This window comes from Salvelinus sp. IW2-2015, linkage group LG25 (assembly GCF_002910315.2).
Source record: "Salvelinus sp. IW2-2015 linkage group LG25, ASM291031v2, whole genome shotgun sequence".
In the NCBI taxonomy this organism is placed as follows: domain Eukaryota; kingdom Metazoa; phylum Chordata; class Actinopteri; order Salmoniformes; family Salmonidae; genus Salvelinus; species Salvelinus sp. IW2-2015.
Window position 1 is genome coordinate 1,191,888 of NC_036865.1, and position 15,176 is coordinate 1,207,063.

The window sequence follows — 15,176 nt, forward strand, 5'->3', positions numbered from 1 at the left end:
GTAGGAGAGTTTACAGTCTACCAGACACCTAGGTATTTGTAGTTGTCCACATATTCTAAGTCAAAACCGTCCAGAGTAGTGATGCTGGATGGGCGGGCGGGCAGGTGCAGGCAGCGATCAGTTGAAGAGCATGCATTTAGTTTTACTTGCATTTAAGAGCAGTTGGAGGCCACGGAAGGAGAGTTGTATGGCATTGAAGTTCGTCAGGAGAGTTGTTAACACAGTGTCCAAAGAAGGACCAGAGGTATACAGAATGGTGTCGTCTGCGTAGAGGTGGATCAGAGACTCACAGCAGCAAGAGCGACATCATTGATGTATACAGAGAAGAGAGTCGGCCCAAGAATTGAACCCTGTGGCACCCCCATAGAGACTGCCAGAGGCCCGGACAACAGGCCCTCCGATTTGACACACTGAACTCTATCAGAGAAGTAGTTGGTGAACCAGGCGAGGCAATCATTGAGTCTGCCGATGAGGATGTGGTGATTGACAGAGTCGAAAGCCTTGGCCAGGTCAATGAATACGGCTCCACAGTATTGTTTCTTATCGATGGCGGTTAAGATATCGTTTAGGACCTTGAGTGTGGCTGAGGTGCACCCATGACCAGCTCTGAAACCAGATTGCATAGCGGAGAAGGTGCGGTGGGATTTGAAATGGTCGGTAATATGTTTGTTGACTTGGCTTTCGAAGACCTTATAAGGCAGGGTAGGATAGATATAGGTCTGTAGCATTATTATACAATAGATGTGAAATGGAATTCTGAGAACATCACTACACACAGTTATTACACGTAATGTTAGCAAGCTATCCAGCCATCTGTTAGCTGACTAGCTAACAGCAAGCTTTAACTAGCAATAGAAACTGATTGTCATAGCTAGCTAAAATTAACCAAATAGGTTCAATGTTAGCTAGCTAACATMAGGCTATAACTAGCAATGCGAAATGACATTCTGAGAAAACATCACTAGCATTACACACACTTCATACATGTAAGTTAATGTTAGCTAGCAAGCCAGCCATCTAACCTCCGCTAACGTTAGCTAGCTAACTGCAAGCTTTAACTTGGGGACTTTTGTTTAGACATGTAACGTTGACGTTAGCTAGCTCCCAATCCATAGAGTAATGTTACGAGCAATACAAACCGATTGTCATAGCTTGCTAAAGTTAACCAAATAGGTTCAATGTTAGCTAGCAAGCCAGTCATCACACTCCAGCTGGCTAGCTAACAGCAAGCTTTGACTTGCAATGAAAACAACTTTCTGACAAAATTATAAATGTATATCTGAAACTGTAGCTAGATCCTTACCCGTGTACATGGATGAAAACTTCACGGCAGACTGCAACCCCTTTAATAAAATGTTCAGTCAGAGAGAGTCAGCATGTTATGATCGTCCTCCAGAAAGAAGTCCATCACAACTTTTTCCCACTGACCTTTATCGATAGCGCCTGATAAATTCAGGGCAGCAATGTTTTTGAGAGCATTAACCACATTTGCAGTTCTCCATGGCTAACGTTATATATTTAGAGAGAACTGCAGTAGAAAGGATTGTCTACACATAACAAGAAGCTCATTTCATAGACACAAGATGCAACCCCGCAGAACAACCCAATCTCTCGGCATCTCCAGCTCACTCATTATCTCAGCCAATTCTAGCGTGAAGGTTGGTTCATTTTTCTCTGGCTAAACCAACTAGGCTCGTAATTGAACAATTGTATTCCTATTTACAGATGGCATACAAGTTTGTAATTAAGACACATGTAAGTTCATGTTTGAGAAGGCATTTCTGCCAAATAAACATTTTAATTAAAACATTTTTTTTTTWWACTTTCAAACGGCTCTCCTGTGAAGTCGTGACTTGCGATATACACCTAGTTTCCTGAATCAGGTCACTTATGCTATAGCAAAAATTATAATTTGGTTGTGTTTATGAAGGCCTTGGGTAACATTAGAATACGATTTGTATCTTATTTCAAATAACACACTAGCATTTTCATTAGTTTTTGTTACTGTAGGCTATATTTAAAAACAATCAATTTTATTAGAGGAGTGCCTTTGTTACAACTATGAATCAGAAAGCATATGTGATGGAACATGGTAACAGGTTACTTTTATAACGACAAATAAAAAATACCTCATCCACCTAGTACGGTCAAAAGACACGCGGTCAAATGACAACAGTGAAGAGGCGACATCGGAATGCTGGCCTTCTCGGCAGAGTGAAAAGCCATATCTCAGACTGGCCAAAAAAATTWAAGATGAAGATGGGCAACAGAACACAGACACTGGACAGAGGAACTCTACCTAGAGGTCCAGGATCCCGGAGTCGCCTCTTCACTGTTGACGTTGAGACTGGTGTTTTGTGAGGTGTCTGTTTCTCAAACTYGTTGTCCTCTTGCTCAGTTGTGCACCGGGGCCTCCCGCTCCTCTTTCTATTCTGGTTAGACCCAGTTTGCTCTATTCTGTGAAGGGAGTAGTACACAGCATTGTACGAGATCTTCAGTTTCTTCGCAATTTCTTGCATGGAATAGCCTTCATTTCTCAGAACAATAATAGACGGACGAGTTTACGAAGAACGTTATTTGTTTCTGGCCATTTTGAGCCTGTAATTGAACACACCGGTGCTGATGCTCCAGATACTGAACTAGTCTAAAGAAGGCCAGTTGTATTGCTTCTTTAATCAGAACAGTTTTCAGCTGTGCTAAAATAATTAAAAAAGGGTTTTCTAATGATCAATTAGCCTTTTAAAATGATTAACTTGGATTAGCTAACACAGCGTTCCATTGGAACCATTCCATTGGTTCCATTGGAACCTGATAATGGGCCTATGTAGATATTCCATTAAAAATCAGCCGTTTCCAGCTACAATAGTAATTTACAACATTAACAACGTCTACACTGTACTTATGATCAATTTAAAGTTACAACATGTTTTTCTTTCAAAAACAAGGACATTTATAAGTGACCCCAACTTTTGAACGGTAGTGTAAGTATTCAGACCCTTTACTCAGTACTTTGTTGAAGCACCTTTGGCAGGTTATAGCCTCGAGTCTTCTTTGGTATGACGCTTGGCACACCTGTATTTGGGGAGCTTCTCCCATTCTTCTCTGCAGATCCTCTCAAGCTCTGTCAGTTTGGATGGGGAGCATCGCTGCACAGCTATTTTCAGAGATGTTAGATCGGGTTCAAGTCTGGGTTCTGGCTGGGTCACTCAAGGACATTCAGAGACTTGTCCCGAAGCCACTCCTACGTTGTCTTGGCTGTGTGTTTATGGTCGTTGTCCGGTTGGAAGGTGAACCTTCACCCCAGTCTGAGGTCCTGAGCGCTCTGAAGCAGGTTTTCATCAAGGATCTCTCTGTACTTTGTTCACATCATCTTTCCCTCGATCCTGATTAGTCTCCCGGTCACCTGATTAGTCACTCCCGGTGAAAAACATCTCCAAAGCACGATGCTGCCACCACCATGCTTCACCGTAGGGATGGTGCCAGGTTTCCTTCAGACTCCAAGCGGGCTGTCATGTGCCTTTTACTGAGGATGGCTTCCGTCTGGCAACTCTACCATAAAGGCTTGGTCTGGTGGAGTGCTGCAGAGATGGTTGTCCTTCTGGAAGGTTCTCTCATCTCCACAGTGGAACTCTGTAGCTTTCCTGACCAAGGCCCTTCTCCCCCGATTGCTCAGTTTGGCCGGGTGGCCAGATCTAGGAAGAGTCTTGTTCGTTCCAAACTTTTTCCATTTAAGAATGATGGAGGCCACTAGGTTTTTGAGGACCTTCAATACTGCTGAAATTTTGGCTCTTCGAGTAAAAAAATGTGTTGGTCACATTCATTCACCTCACTCAAAACTTCATATTTGTTAGGAGGCTAAAACCATGATTTGGTCAAAGAGTATAAAGTACGTCATCCTTATGATTCCTGTAATGAAAGTGTCTGCCTGCCTACCCCTGTTTCACTGGGGCCTGCTGCTGTGTTAAGCGAGCCACTCTCTTCTTTCCTGGGGGGATAAAAAAGTTCCTGGAGAAAGTGTTTTGATTGTAATAACATTTTAAAATCCAATTGTGGGGAAAGCACAGCTATCCTGTTGTATTTCTCAAGTCTGAATTTTGAGCTCACTAGCAACAATTTTTCTAACATATAGTTTATATGGCTTTGAGATATGGATCCTGCGAAATGCGCATTAGGCATTGCGAGTGCATAGGCCTCATTGGGGCGGTAGGCTACAACTGCAATGTTTTGGACATTAAATATAGTTTTTGATTAATAGATGGCTACTAACAGTGGGTATTGTCTTTAGTTAGTAATCTAGCTGTGTTTTGAGTTTCCACTTACTGAGGTGGTGAGTTATCCCCAATTAAATTAGCCTATGATATTAGAGCACATAAAGTTACAGGCAATTTCATTTTCATTGAACACAATGTTTTATCTAGAGCCCTATTTTAACAGTAAAATATAACAGCAATAGCATAATTGTCTACCCAAAATGCAATATTTGAATCACAACATATGTATCACTTCTCATCTCAGTTAGCAATGCTCTCTGCCCCCGTGAGTCTTCTCCCTGCTGACAGAGTGCCAGTGGTGAGATGTATAATATGAGAGGTGTGTGTGTCGTTAGGGTGGACATCAGGCCAGTTCAGCCCTGGAACGGCAAGGGACGTCAGGCTATTTTGCCTCCAATTTAAATTTTAGGGGAAAAATGTAGAAATTAATCATGTGGCTATTTAGGATCTCATTACAGCATGGTGCTTACTGTAGCTACTCCCTTTCTGTGCCTGTCAAACCACTCAAAGGGCTCTCTGCTGGATTGTTGTCTCTTTGATTCCATGGAACGTTTTAGTGGTGTTGCCAACTGTTCTGTTATCGCTATTCTACAGTTGTAGGCACTAAAAAGTATTGAAAATATATTCTTTAAAATGTATTTSTTAGCTTAGGGGAATATCGGGAAAAGGTCTGAGTTTTTATTATTTGAAGCGGGCAAGTGCCCTGTATGCAATGGAATGCTCTATCGCCTCCTAGCTTTAGTGCTTGCAAATGTAGTGTTTGTTTTTATTTATATAAAGGTTTGAGTGAAATGTAGATGGGAAAACTAACTCATCAGACAAAGGCTGATGAGGCACGTTAATAATTTTTTTTTATTGGGCCTTTTAATGTGTGTTCTGCAGAGGCATAGAATGGGTCAGTCTCACCAGCTTCCTCTCCTTTGCCACTTCAACCCCCAACAACGCTGGACTGGTGAGGAATGAGCTTCAGCATGTCGACCTTCCCACTGGTGAGTTGCGCACATGGGCACGTATGCACTCACATCTAAACTCTCAAGGTGTACACACACACATGCACGCATGCCATAACGCACACAAACATGCACAATCCTTTCTGTGTTACTCTAAGGCACTTTTTATTTAACCTTTATTTAACTAGGCATGTCAGTTAAGAACAGATTCTTATTTACAATGATGGCCTACCCCTGCCGCCTACCCCGGCCAAACCCGGATGACGCTGGGCCAGTTTTGCGGGGATGGCCAGGGATGGCCATATAGTATGCAAGAGATGGAGAGCTCAGGAGACAGGGAAGACACAATTCATTTGGGGTTGTAAGTTCTTGTTTCAGCCAAGCCTTTTCCACAGTTCAGTTGAAGGGCGAGCCACTCACTCACGACACCCAGGCTGGATGAATAAAATTGAACAGGTCAGAGCATTAGGTTTGGTGTTTGGCCCAGCCACATTTAGAATTCAAAGGACTTTTTTCTGCTGACAACCCTTGTGGCGCCGGACATCGTGACCGGGGAAGAATTAAAATTTACCGGCTATTTGAGAAATTTACCGGACCCATATGCATTGGGTGCATAACCCATTATAGCGTCTTCCCACGGTGCTCAGAATGACAGAAATCACATCTTGATTATTGTAATGCATCTTAACAGAACATGTAACTCGTGAATAAGAAGCCAGTAAAACGTCATTTTCAAACATTTGCCTTCTGAACACCATTCTAAACAGTGCACCTTATAGCGGTTCCATATGTGACAGAGATGAAAGTCTCTGTTAGCAACTTAGAATGAGGGGGAGTCTAAAGATGCAAAAACTAGGATGGGCTGCTAATATGACTAGGATTATGCCTTTGGCTTCTGGACAATAAAATTGAAATAAATCGATAGAACAGGCGAAAAATGGCATAGAGGTGGGTCCAATAGGGAAATAAATTTGCCGAAATTATATAATTACTCCTGTCTAATCATGAATAAAATACTTCACCAGAAATCATGACCTGACCACAGAGGAATCGAGGATCATTAGCTTCTTTAAAAAAAAATAGCTGTGGATTATTTCAAATCACAAGCTCATAGGCCTATGCCTATTTGGGAACCCCGCAATTTGGGCAGCACGCATGGCAATAGACCTAGCTGATTATTGAGTTGCGGCTGTCAGTGAAAAGCATGTAAAATATGTTGGGGAGGGGTGTGTGGCGAAGATATAGTTGAGTTTCTCTCCAGTAGTAAATGTGCAGTCAATCCCTGTCATTTGGTTACATTCATTTATGTTAATGCATGTATTCATTACAGTAATTTACCGCTCTCATTCTCCGAGTGGAAACGTTGTTTGCAGAGTTCGTAACCTGCTACAGGTGTGTGAAGCTAGTTTTAGTTTATTTCATAACCGTCATTTCCGAGATTTGTCAATGTTATCATTTTCTTTTGTTTGGAATTCTCCGCGTAAGTAATGAGCATGTGTCTGGTTTCTCTGTCCTGATAATGTTGAGGCATCGCGCACGTCTGATCACGCATAAAAGTACCTGGCCTGCCACGTGGAAATGTTGGGAAGTTGTTTTTTTTTAACATCCATTGCGAATAAAAAATATATTAGGACTATACTTCCTCACAGTAAGCTATTTGAAAAATCTTCCCAACAATCTGTGTTTGTGTGTGTGTTGAACTTGAGACATGTCTGATACAGACCCAGTTATTACTCCAACTCTGAGTAAGTCTGGGTTGATGATTTGGTGAGAACAGTAATTGAGACAGTGATCAGAAGCTGTGGGTGACACACACACACACACACACACACACAGGGAGTAAATAAACAGAGGAGGAGATGATTGAGGGTGTCATTAGAATCAGACACCCATCCCAGACTCATTACAGCGACTGTACCACACATATATACATACACACACACACACACAGGCCGGATGCCTCACCTGCACTACTCCCCGGTCTCTTCACCTGCAATCTTGCCTTGTGTCACTTCATCTGCGTCCCATTTGCCCCTGCAACAAACATCTTAGGCAATTGTTGGGAGTTCCCACCTCTCCTACTTGTGCTCAGTTTGGGTTGCTGTGCTCTCTCACGCGTGCATTTTACATGCCACCTTTAATGTCTTCTGCAAAGTGCATCAGCATTTTTTGGTGTAGTAGAGTACAACTGAGGTGTATTCTTGTTTTTGCCTTCTGGCATTTTGAGTAGATAAAGGACACTTGATTCATGAGAATATTATATTGTTTATGTGAGTAAAATGAGATTGCTGCAGCAGATCTAAAGTGGCACATTATCTTAGCTGGCGTCAATTCTAACTTATTACCACCACGTCTTACAACTGTAATGCAGGGATTCCACAGGGATCCATCTTAGGCCCTATACTCTTTAGATAGTATATAAATGACAATCCTTATGTGTTGAATGATTTCATGCTCTATTTTTCTCTCGCTCTCTTCTTCCTCTCCTCTCCTTCCTCTCTCTCCTTCCTCTCTCTCTCCTTCTTCTCCTCTCCCAGGCAGGTGCTTTGCATTCCGAGGCGAACAGGGGAATGACGAGCCTGCCATTGAGATGATGAAAGTGTCTCATCTGAAGTGAGTCCCCTACACACAGCCACCTCTTTACACCTGCCACACTCACGTACGCACACACACCCTTCACCTTAACTGCCACTGTCGCCTCTTTCTTTCTCGTCTCCCCACCGGGTGTTATTTTTATTAAGCCTATGTGCTGTCAAGGATAATCCGTTTCCTTTAATTGTCCAGGGCATACTCTCTCATTCTGTTCCTGCTACTGAGCTGTTGTCAGAAGCACACGCTTCTGATGGCTAAAGGCCCTCTAAAGAGCTCTCTGCGTGCATGCATGAGGGAGGGCGGGAGTGAGTGAGGGCGGGAGTGAGTGAGGGCGGGCGGGAGTGAGTGAGGGCGGGCGGGAGTGAGTGAGGGAGGGCGGGAGTGAGTGAGGGAGGGAGGGCGGGAGTGAGTGAGTAGGGCGTGAGTGAGTGAGTGAGTGAGGGAGCGAAGATTGAGAGAAAGGGAGAGCCGGAGATTGTGAGGGGTAAAGAGAGTGTTAGACAAAAGAGGGAGGGTGAGAGATTTACCTTTGCAAGGGCTCAGCTGTCTCATCAGGACAAGCACCCTTAATGAAACTTCAGACAAAATACTGTAGCAATGTAATGCTTCTGCTCTTTGTCTCTTTTCCCTGCGAGCTAATTTATATTCTGATGCTATTTGTTCTCTCCCTAGAACAGCATGAACTCCAGGACAGCACAGGGCACCCTTCACACAAAGAGTGGATGTTTGAAATCTGTTTGTGCTTGCGTGTGTACGGATGTGTGTGTCTTTGAGAGAGAAAGTGGCCCGTAGAGCACATGGGGATGATGTTGATGGTGCAGGCTGTGATGTTCCTGTACTGCGGTGTGTGTGTTGCACCCTACAGGCAGTACCTGGTGGTGGTGTTCAGAGACAAGCCTCTGGAGCTGTGGGACGTCAGGACCGGCACCCTGCTACGAGAGATGGCTAAGAACTTCCCCACTGTCACTGCACTGGTACTGAACACACACACACAGAAACACCATAGCATACATGCATATACACCTAGGCATTGTAAACTGAGGCAGAACTCTCCAAGAGTCTTTGTGTTGATTATTCTGTGTCTATACAGTGCATTCGGAAAGTATTCAGACCCCTTTACTTTTTACACATTTTATTACATTACAGCCTTTTTCTAAAATATATATATTTTTAATTATCATCAATCTACACACAATTCTACATAATGATGACAAAATGAAAAACAGGTTGGAACCACCAAGACTCTTGCTAGAGCTGGCCGCCTGGACAAACTGAGCAATCGGGGTAGAATGGGAATTGGTCAATCAGGTGACCAAGAACCCGATGGTCACTCTGAAAGAACTCCAACGTTCTTCTCTAGAGATGGGAGAAACTTCCAGAAAGACAGCCGTCTCTGCAGTACTCCATCAATCAGGCATTTATGGTAGAGTGGTCAGATGGAAGCCATTCCTCAGTAAAAGGCACATGACAGCCCACTTGGAGTTTGCCAAAAGGTACCTAAAGGACTCTCYGACCGTGAGAAACAAGATTCTCTGGTGTGAAAATCCAAGATTGAACTCTTTGGCCTAAATGCCAAGCGACACATCTGGAGGAAACCTGGCACCATCCCTACGGTGAAGCATGGTGGTGGCAGCATCATGCTGTGGGGAAGTTTTAGTCAGGATCAAGGGAAAGATGAACGGAACAAAGTACGTAGAGATCATTGATGAAAACCTGCTCCAGAGTGCTCAGGACCTCAGACTGTGGCGAAGGTTCACCTTACAACATGACAATGACCCTAAGCACACAGCCAAAACAACGCAGGAGTGGCTTTGGGACAAGTCTCTGAATGTCCTTGAGTGGCCCAGACAGAGCCCAGACTTGAACCCGATCGAACACCTCTGGAGAGACCTGAAAATATCTGTGTTCAGCAACGCTCCCCATCCAACCTGACAGAGGTTGAGAGGATTTGCAGAGAAGAATGGGAGAAACTCCACAAATACAGGCGTGCCAAACTTGCAGCGTCATATCCAAGAAGACTCAAGTCTGTAATCGCTGCCAAAGGTGCTTCAACAAAGTACTGACTAAAGGGTCTGAATATTAATGTAAATGTAACATCTCAGTTTTTTTTWTTTTTAATACATTTGCAAAAACATCTAAAAACCAGTTCTTTGTCATTATGGGCTATTGTGTGTAGATTGATGAGGGAAACATTTAATTTCAGACATTTTCTAATAAGGCTGTAACGTAGCAAAATGTGGAAAAGTCAAAGGGTCTGGATACTTTCTGAATGCACCGGACTCCTGTGTACACATTTTTTAATAGTTGCAATTTGGAAGATTAGTTGGGAAATTTCTCCTCTCTCAGCAAGGACGTCGCTACGTTAGTCCCAAGAAAAACGGATAAATGGAGAGTGATGTGGGCTGGAAAGTCTGAGACACTGTGCAAATAGCAGCCACAGTAACGTTAATAATACATTCTCTCCCCAGCCCCTTAGTGCCTACTCATTTCCACATTGATTGCACCTTCCGGGCAAAATGTGGCAGTTGTTTTGGCTGCAATCCTGAATGATGAAACAGGGTATGGAAAGAGTGGGAAACAGTGGAGCTATTTTGTGAATTTTGTGGGTGTGGTTCCAAGGAAAACATATTATATATTTTTTTATCTCAATGTTTGTCCACCAACAATCGTGTTCTTCAAGATGTCAGGCAGCTGAAGAAATCTCCATGAACTGTGTGTGTGTCTGTGTGTGTCATGCATTTTTTGCGATTGCGTGTGCAGGAGTGGTCCCCCTCCCACAACCTGAAGAGTCTGAAGAAGAAACAGATGTTAGCACGGGAGGCCATGGCCAGATATACCACTCTGTCTGACAACGAGCAGAGCAGCGTGGAGTCCTCCGTTATCAGGTCAGAGAGCAGGGGGCATGAAGGGGGGTGGGTCGCACCTCAGCACTAAGACCTAGAGTTTTGCCACATGGTCAGAAAAAACTGCTGGGCCTACTCATCATAAATTCATTGTATATGCTCAATGTGTCTTTCTTAATATTGTGTGTGTGTGTGTTTCTCGGGGTGAGACATGGTGTCAGTATGTACACTACCATTCAAAGGTTTGGAGTCACTTAGAAATGTCCTTGTTTTTGAAAGAAAAGCAACAACAAAAAAACTCCATTTAAAATAACATCAAATGGATCAGAAATACAGTGTAGCCATTGTTAATGTTGTAAATGACTATTGTAGCTGGATTTTTAATGGAATAACTACATAAGTATATAGAGGCCCATTATCAGCAACCATCACTCCTGTGTTCCAGTGCCATGTTGTGTTAGCTAATCCAAATGTATAATTTCAAAAGGCAAATTGATCATTAGAAAACCCTTTTGCAATTATGTTAGCACAGCTGAAAACTGTTGTCCTGATTAAAGAAGCAATAAAACTAGTTTAGTATCTGGCGCATCAGCATTTGTGGGCTCGATTGCAGGCTCAAAATGGCCAGAAACAAAGACCTTTCTTCTGAAACTCGTCAGTCTGACCTTGTTCTCTGAAATTAAGGCTATTCCATGTGAGAATTTGACAAGAAACTGAAGATCTCGTACAACACTGTGTACTCCTCCCTTCACAGAACAGTGCAAACTGGCTCTAACCAGAATAGAAAGAGGAGTGGGAAGCCCCGGTGCACAACTGAGCAAGAGGACAAGTACATTAGAGTGTTTAGTTTGAGAAACAGACCCTTCACAAGTCCTCAACTGTCAGGTCCATTAAATAGTACCCGCTATACACCAGTCTCAACATCAACAGTGAAGAGGTGACTCCAGGATGTTGGCCTTCTAGGCAGAGTTCCTCTGTCCAGTGTCTGTGTTCTTTTGCCCATCTTAATCTTTTATTTTTATTGGCCAGTCTGAGAGATGGCTTTTTCTTTGCAACTCTGCCTAGAAGGCCAGCATCCCAGTCAACCTTTTCGCTGTTGACGTTGAGACTGGTGTTCTTTGATCAATTAGCCTTTTAAAATGATACACTTGGATTAGCCAGCACGACGTGCCATTGGAACACAGGAGTAATGGTTGCTGATAATGGGCCTCTGTACGCCTATGTGGATATTCCATTAAAGATCTGCCGTTTCCAGCTACAATAGTCATTTACAACATTAACAATGTCCACACTGTATTTCTGATCATTTTTATGTTATTTTAATAGACAAGAAATGTGCTTTTCTTTCAAAAACAAAGACATTTCTAAGTGACCCCAACATTTTGAACAGTAGTGTATCTAGTCATGAGCGGATGGTCGGGTGGCCGGAATGTATTGTACACTGCAAATTGACCACAACTAAGCCCAAAATAAATTGTGTTTGAAAATAACAATAATTTCATACCTTGATTACATTCAGACACAATCACGTCGCTTTTTTTTTTATTTGTGGGAATACTTGGGAACAGATTTCCTAAATTAAACACATTTTTTGCAGAATTCCTGGTCTTTTTTTTGTTGACAAAAACTCTCTAAAAAAGGATAACACTATGCGGTCCGGTTTTGCCCCGCGTGTTGCTGACCCCTGATCTAGCCCTCGCTTTATCAGTGGTCCTCACTTTAATAGTAAAACGTGTTTCTATGCGTCTCTAGTCTTCTGCAGGATGCAGAGAGTAAATCGGAGGGAGGAGGCCAGGCCATCTCAGCGAGGGAACACTTTGTGTTCACAGACACAGACGGACAGGTGTACCACATCACTGTCGAGGGGAATACCGTCAAAGACGGTGCCCGCATCCCCCCAGACGTGAGTCTTAACTCTACCTCCTCTCCTACCTTCTCCTTCATGGATGCTGATCTAATGCTACTGTAATTGTACATGCTAAGTCTACTCTACATACTCATCTTTACTCTCCAGGCATACTGTATACTCTATTTCTCTACCTCCTCTCTTCTCACTGCTGCTTCTCTTCTTCCTCTCCCTGCCCTTTTCTATAAGACCCTCGTATCTTTACGTTCCATACATATTCTCTACCTCATTCTTCACCTCTTCCCCACGCCCTTCTCTCTCCTCCCCCACTGATCTCCACTCTCCGTACATACTTTATCTCCCTCATCTCTTCCTTGTCTCTTTTTCAGTCCATTTCATTGATTTCCTCCTCTCAAATTGAATATCTCTGCTTAGCAAACCTTTAACAGCACTCTATTTTTTCAGAGAGCAGGCTATCATCAGAGCTGTGGTTGGTTTTGGTTTGTGCTGTTCAAAATGGTTTATTTTGTTTTCCAATTCAGTGCACTTGGAATTTTTGGGGGCTAATGATATAATGCGAACTCTTAAAGGGTTTTGCACACTCCCAGAGTGTAAGTGGGGAGACCTCATGTTAAGATCAAGATAGAACTGCAGCTCTTTTCTAACAAAGTCCACACATTTTGTTTCATTAAGGACGCGTTTAGTCTTCACCTTCGTGAGATAGACTTCTGTCCTAAATCCCACGTCGCCATCAATGGTGAATGGTCCAACAAAGTTCTTGGAAGTGTCTCACGATCCATTATCCTATAGGCTTCAGACTTAGTGGTAAAGAAGTAGTCAATGCGTAAATAGAGTAAGTAGCGGTTTGAATAAAATGTGAAGTCTCTCTCTTGGATAAAGGTGTCTCCATACTTCAACCAATCCCACTTCTAGACAGTGGCTAATCAGTGACTCCCTCATCCTAGAGGGTGGAGTTGATGGTAAAGGTGATCAGTCTACAGTCGGAGACATAACACAATTGACATCCCCCCCCCCCCCCCCKTTAGGAGTAAGTCAGAGTTATTCTCCAAGATAAGGTTAAATCTTTTAGATTTGGATCATACACTTTTAGCAATGATACATTCACTCCATCTATAGTTCCATTTACTAATATGAACCTAAACTCTGTATTCCTATGAGAGGAGCTGGCATTGAAATTGACTGACCTGTGCACTAGACTTGCTACCCCCCTTTTCCGTTCTGATATATGAGATGCATAGAATATTCTATTAGCCCATGTCCTATTCAGTTGCTCATGCTCGTTATCCGATAAATGTGTTTCTTGCAGAAATGCAATCCTACATCCAAGTTGTTTCAACTGATAAGAGTACTTTCTTTTTCTTAATCGCCCTATGAATGACTTGCAAGTTATAGCTTATTACCTTAATTGGTCCCTAATGTTTTATAAGCCGATGAGATGATATTTGAAACCATCCAGTAAGAGAGGGACGTTTGGTGGTTGTTTCAGTATGTTTCTGAGTAAGTTTTCAACCCACTGCACACTATAAATGTTATGCGACCCCCATAGAGTCTCAAGCTGCACCTCATAAACTTCTTGAGTGCCTCACACCTTTTCCTAGAAGCCGTCTGTCCCTCCGTAGCAGGTATGAGAGGAGGCGGTCAGTGCGAATGCACCCATCCGCCACTGTTCTAACTTGATTCTCTGCCTCAGTCACCCTTTCACCGAGTCCCTTAACAGATTGTTCCAGCTTAGGTATGGGAGCTTGTCATCTTACTCAGGCTTTTGTTCATCTCCTGTCGGAATTTTCTGCATTGTGTTAGAATTGTGCTCACTTTGCTTGCCTGTGACACATGTGGGCGCGCATCGCCATCGTCGACGCCTTATGTGGCGAGGGACTGCGTCTCCTCATGTCGTTTTGTTTTCCCTTCGGGACTGACTTCGCCAAATTGCTGGTGTTTCTTTTATGCCTACTCACGCTGAATCTATTCCAGGTGTTTAACACAAACTTGGGGTAAAAAAAAAAGATGGCTGGAGGTATATTTAGTTTAGGATGGATGGTGCTGTCCCTAGCAAGCAGCCATTAGATGGATGACAGAAAATGCAGCACTGTCTCGATCTCTTACTGGGGGCAGAATGAGCACAGCCTGTTTTTAAATGATTATAGTTTTGGGGGGATATTAATCAAGAGGGATTAGGCCTATTTCTGTTCTGCATGTGGTGTTCTGCGTTTTTGCTCTTAAAGAACTCTGCATGCAGGGTTTTAGTCCCATTTGGCAAATTGTTGTTTTGTAACCCTACAATTCGCTGCCGTATATAGTGCAATTGCTTCTATTTTTTATTTTAATAWTTTTTTTMGCCAGATCCTAATCGGTGTGTCTAATTTYATAGATATTTTACTGGCATAGAAAGCCCTCCTTGTTTTGTGTTTTTAGTTAATTTACGACCAMGTTGAAGTTTGTTTGTCACAAATATTTACAGTGCCTTCCGAAAGTATTCATACCCCTTGACTTATTCCACATTTTGTTGTTACAGCCTGAATAACATTTTTATTAAATAGATCCCTTAGTGACAGTGAACATGTTTTTAGAAATTATAGCACATTTTTGGAAAATGAAAAACAGAAATGTCTGATTTACATAAGTATTCATACCCCTGAGTCAATACATGTTAGAA

The 15,176-nt window shown here is 42.8% G+C and overlaps 1 protein-coding gene across 1 annotated transcript in view; it reads left to right on the forward strand.

The window, feature by feature from the left end:
• wdr11 (WD repeat domain 11) overlaps positions 1-15,176 on the forward strand; it is a 142,131-nt gene that overhangs the window by 76,443 nt on the left and 50,512 nt on the right. Inside the window, exons 12-16 of the mRNA XM_023970051.2 lie at positions 5,154-5,260; positions 7,759-7,834; positions 8,679-8,787; positions 10,574-10,698; positions 12,409-12,559. Of these exons, the coding sequence (XP_023825819.1) occupies positions 5,154-5,260; positions 7,759-7,834; positions 8,679-8,787; positions 10,574-10,698; positions 12,409-12,559 (568 nt within the window). The remainder of the gene's footprint in view (positions 1-5,153; positions 5,261-7,758; positions 7,835-8,678; positions 8,788-10,573; positions 10,699-12,408; positions 12,560-15,176) is intronic.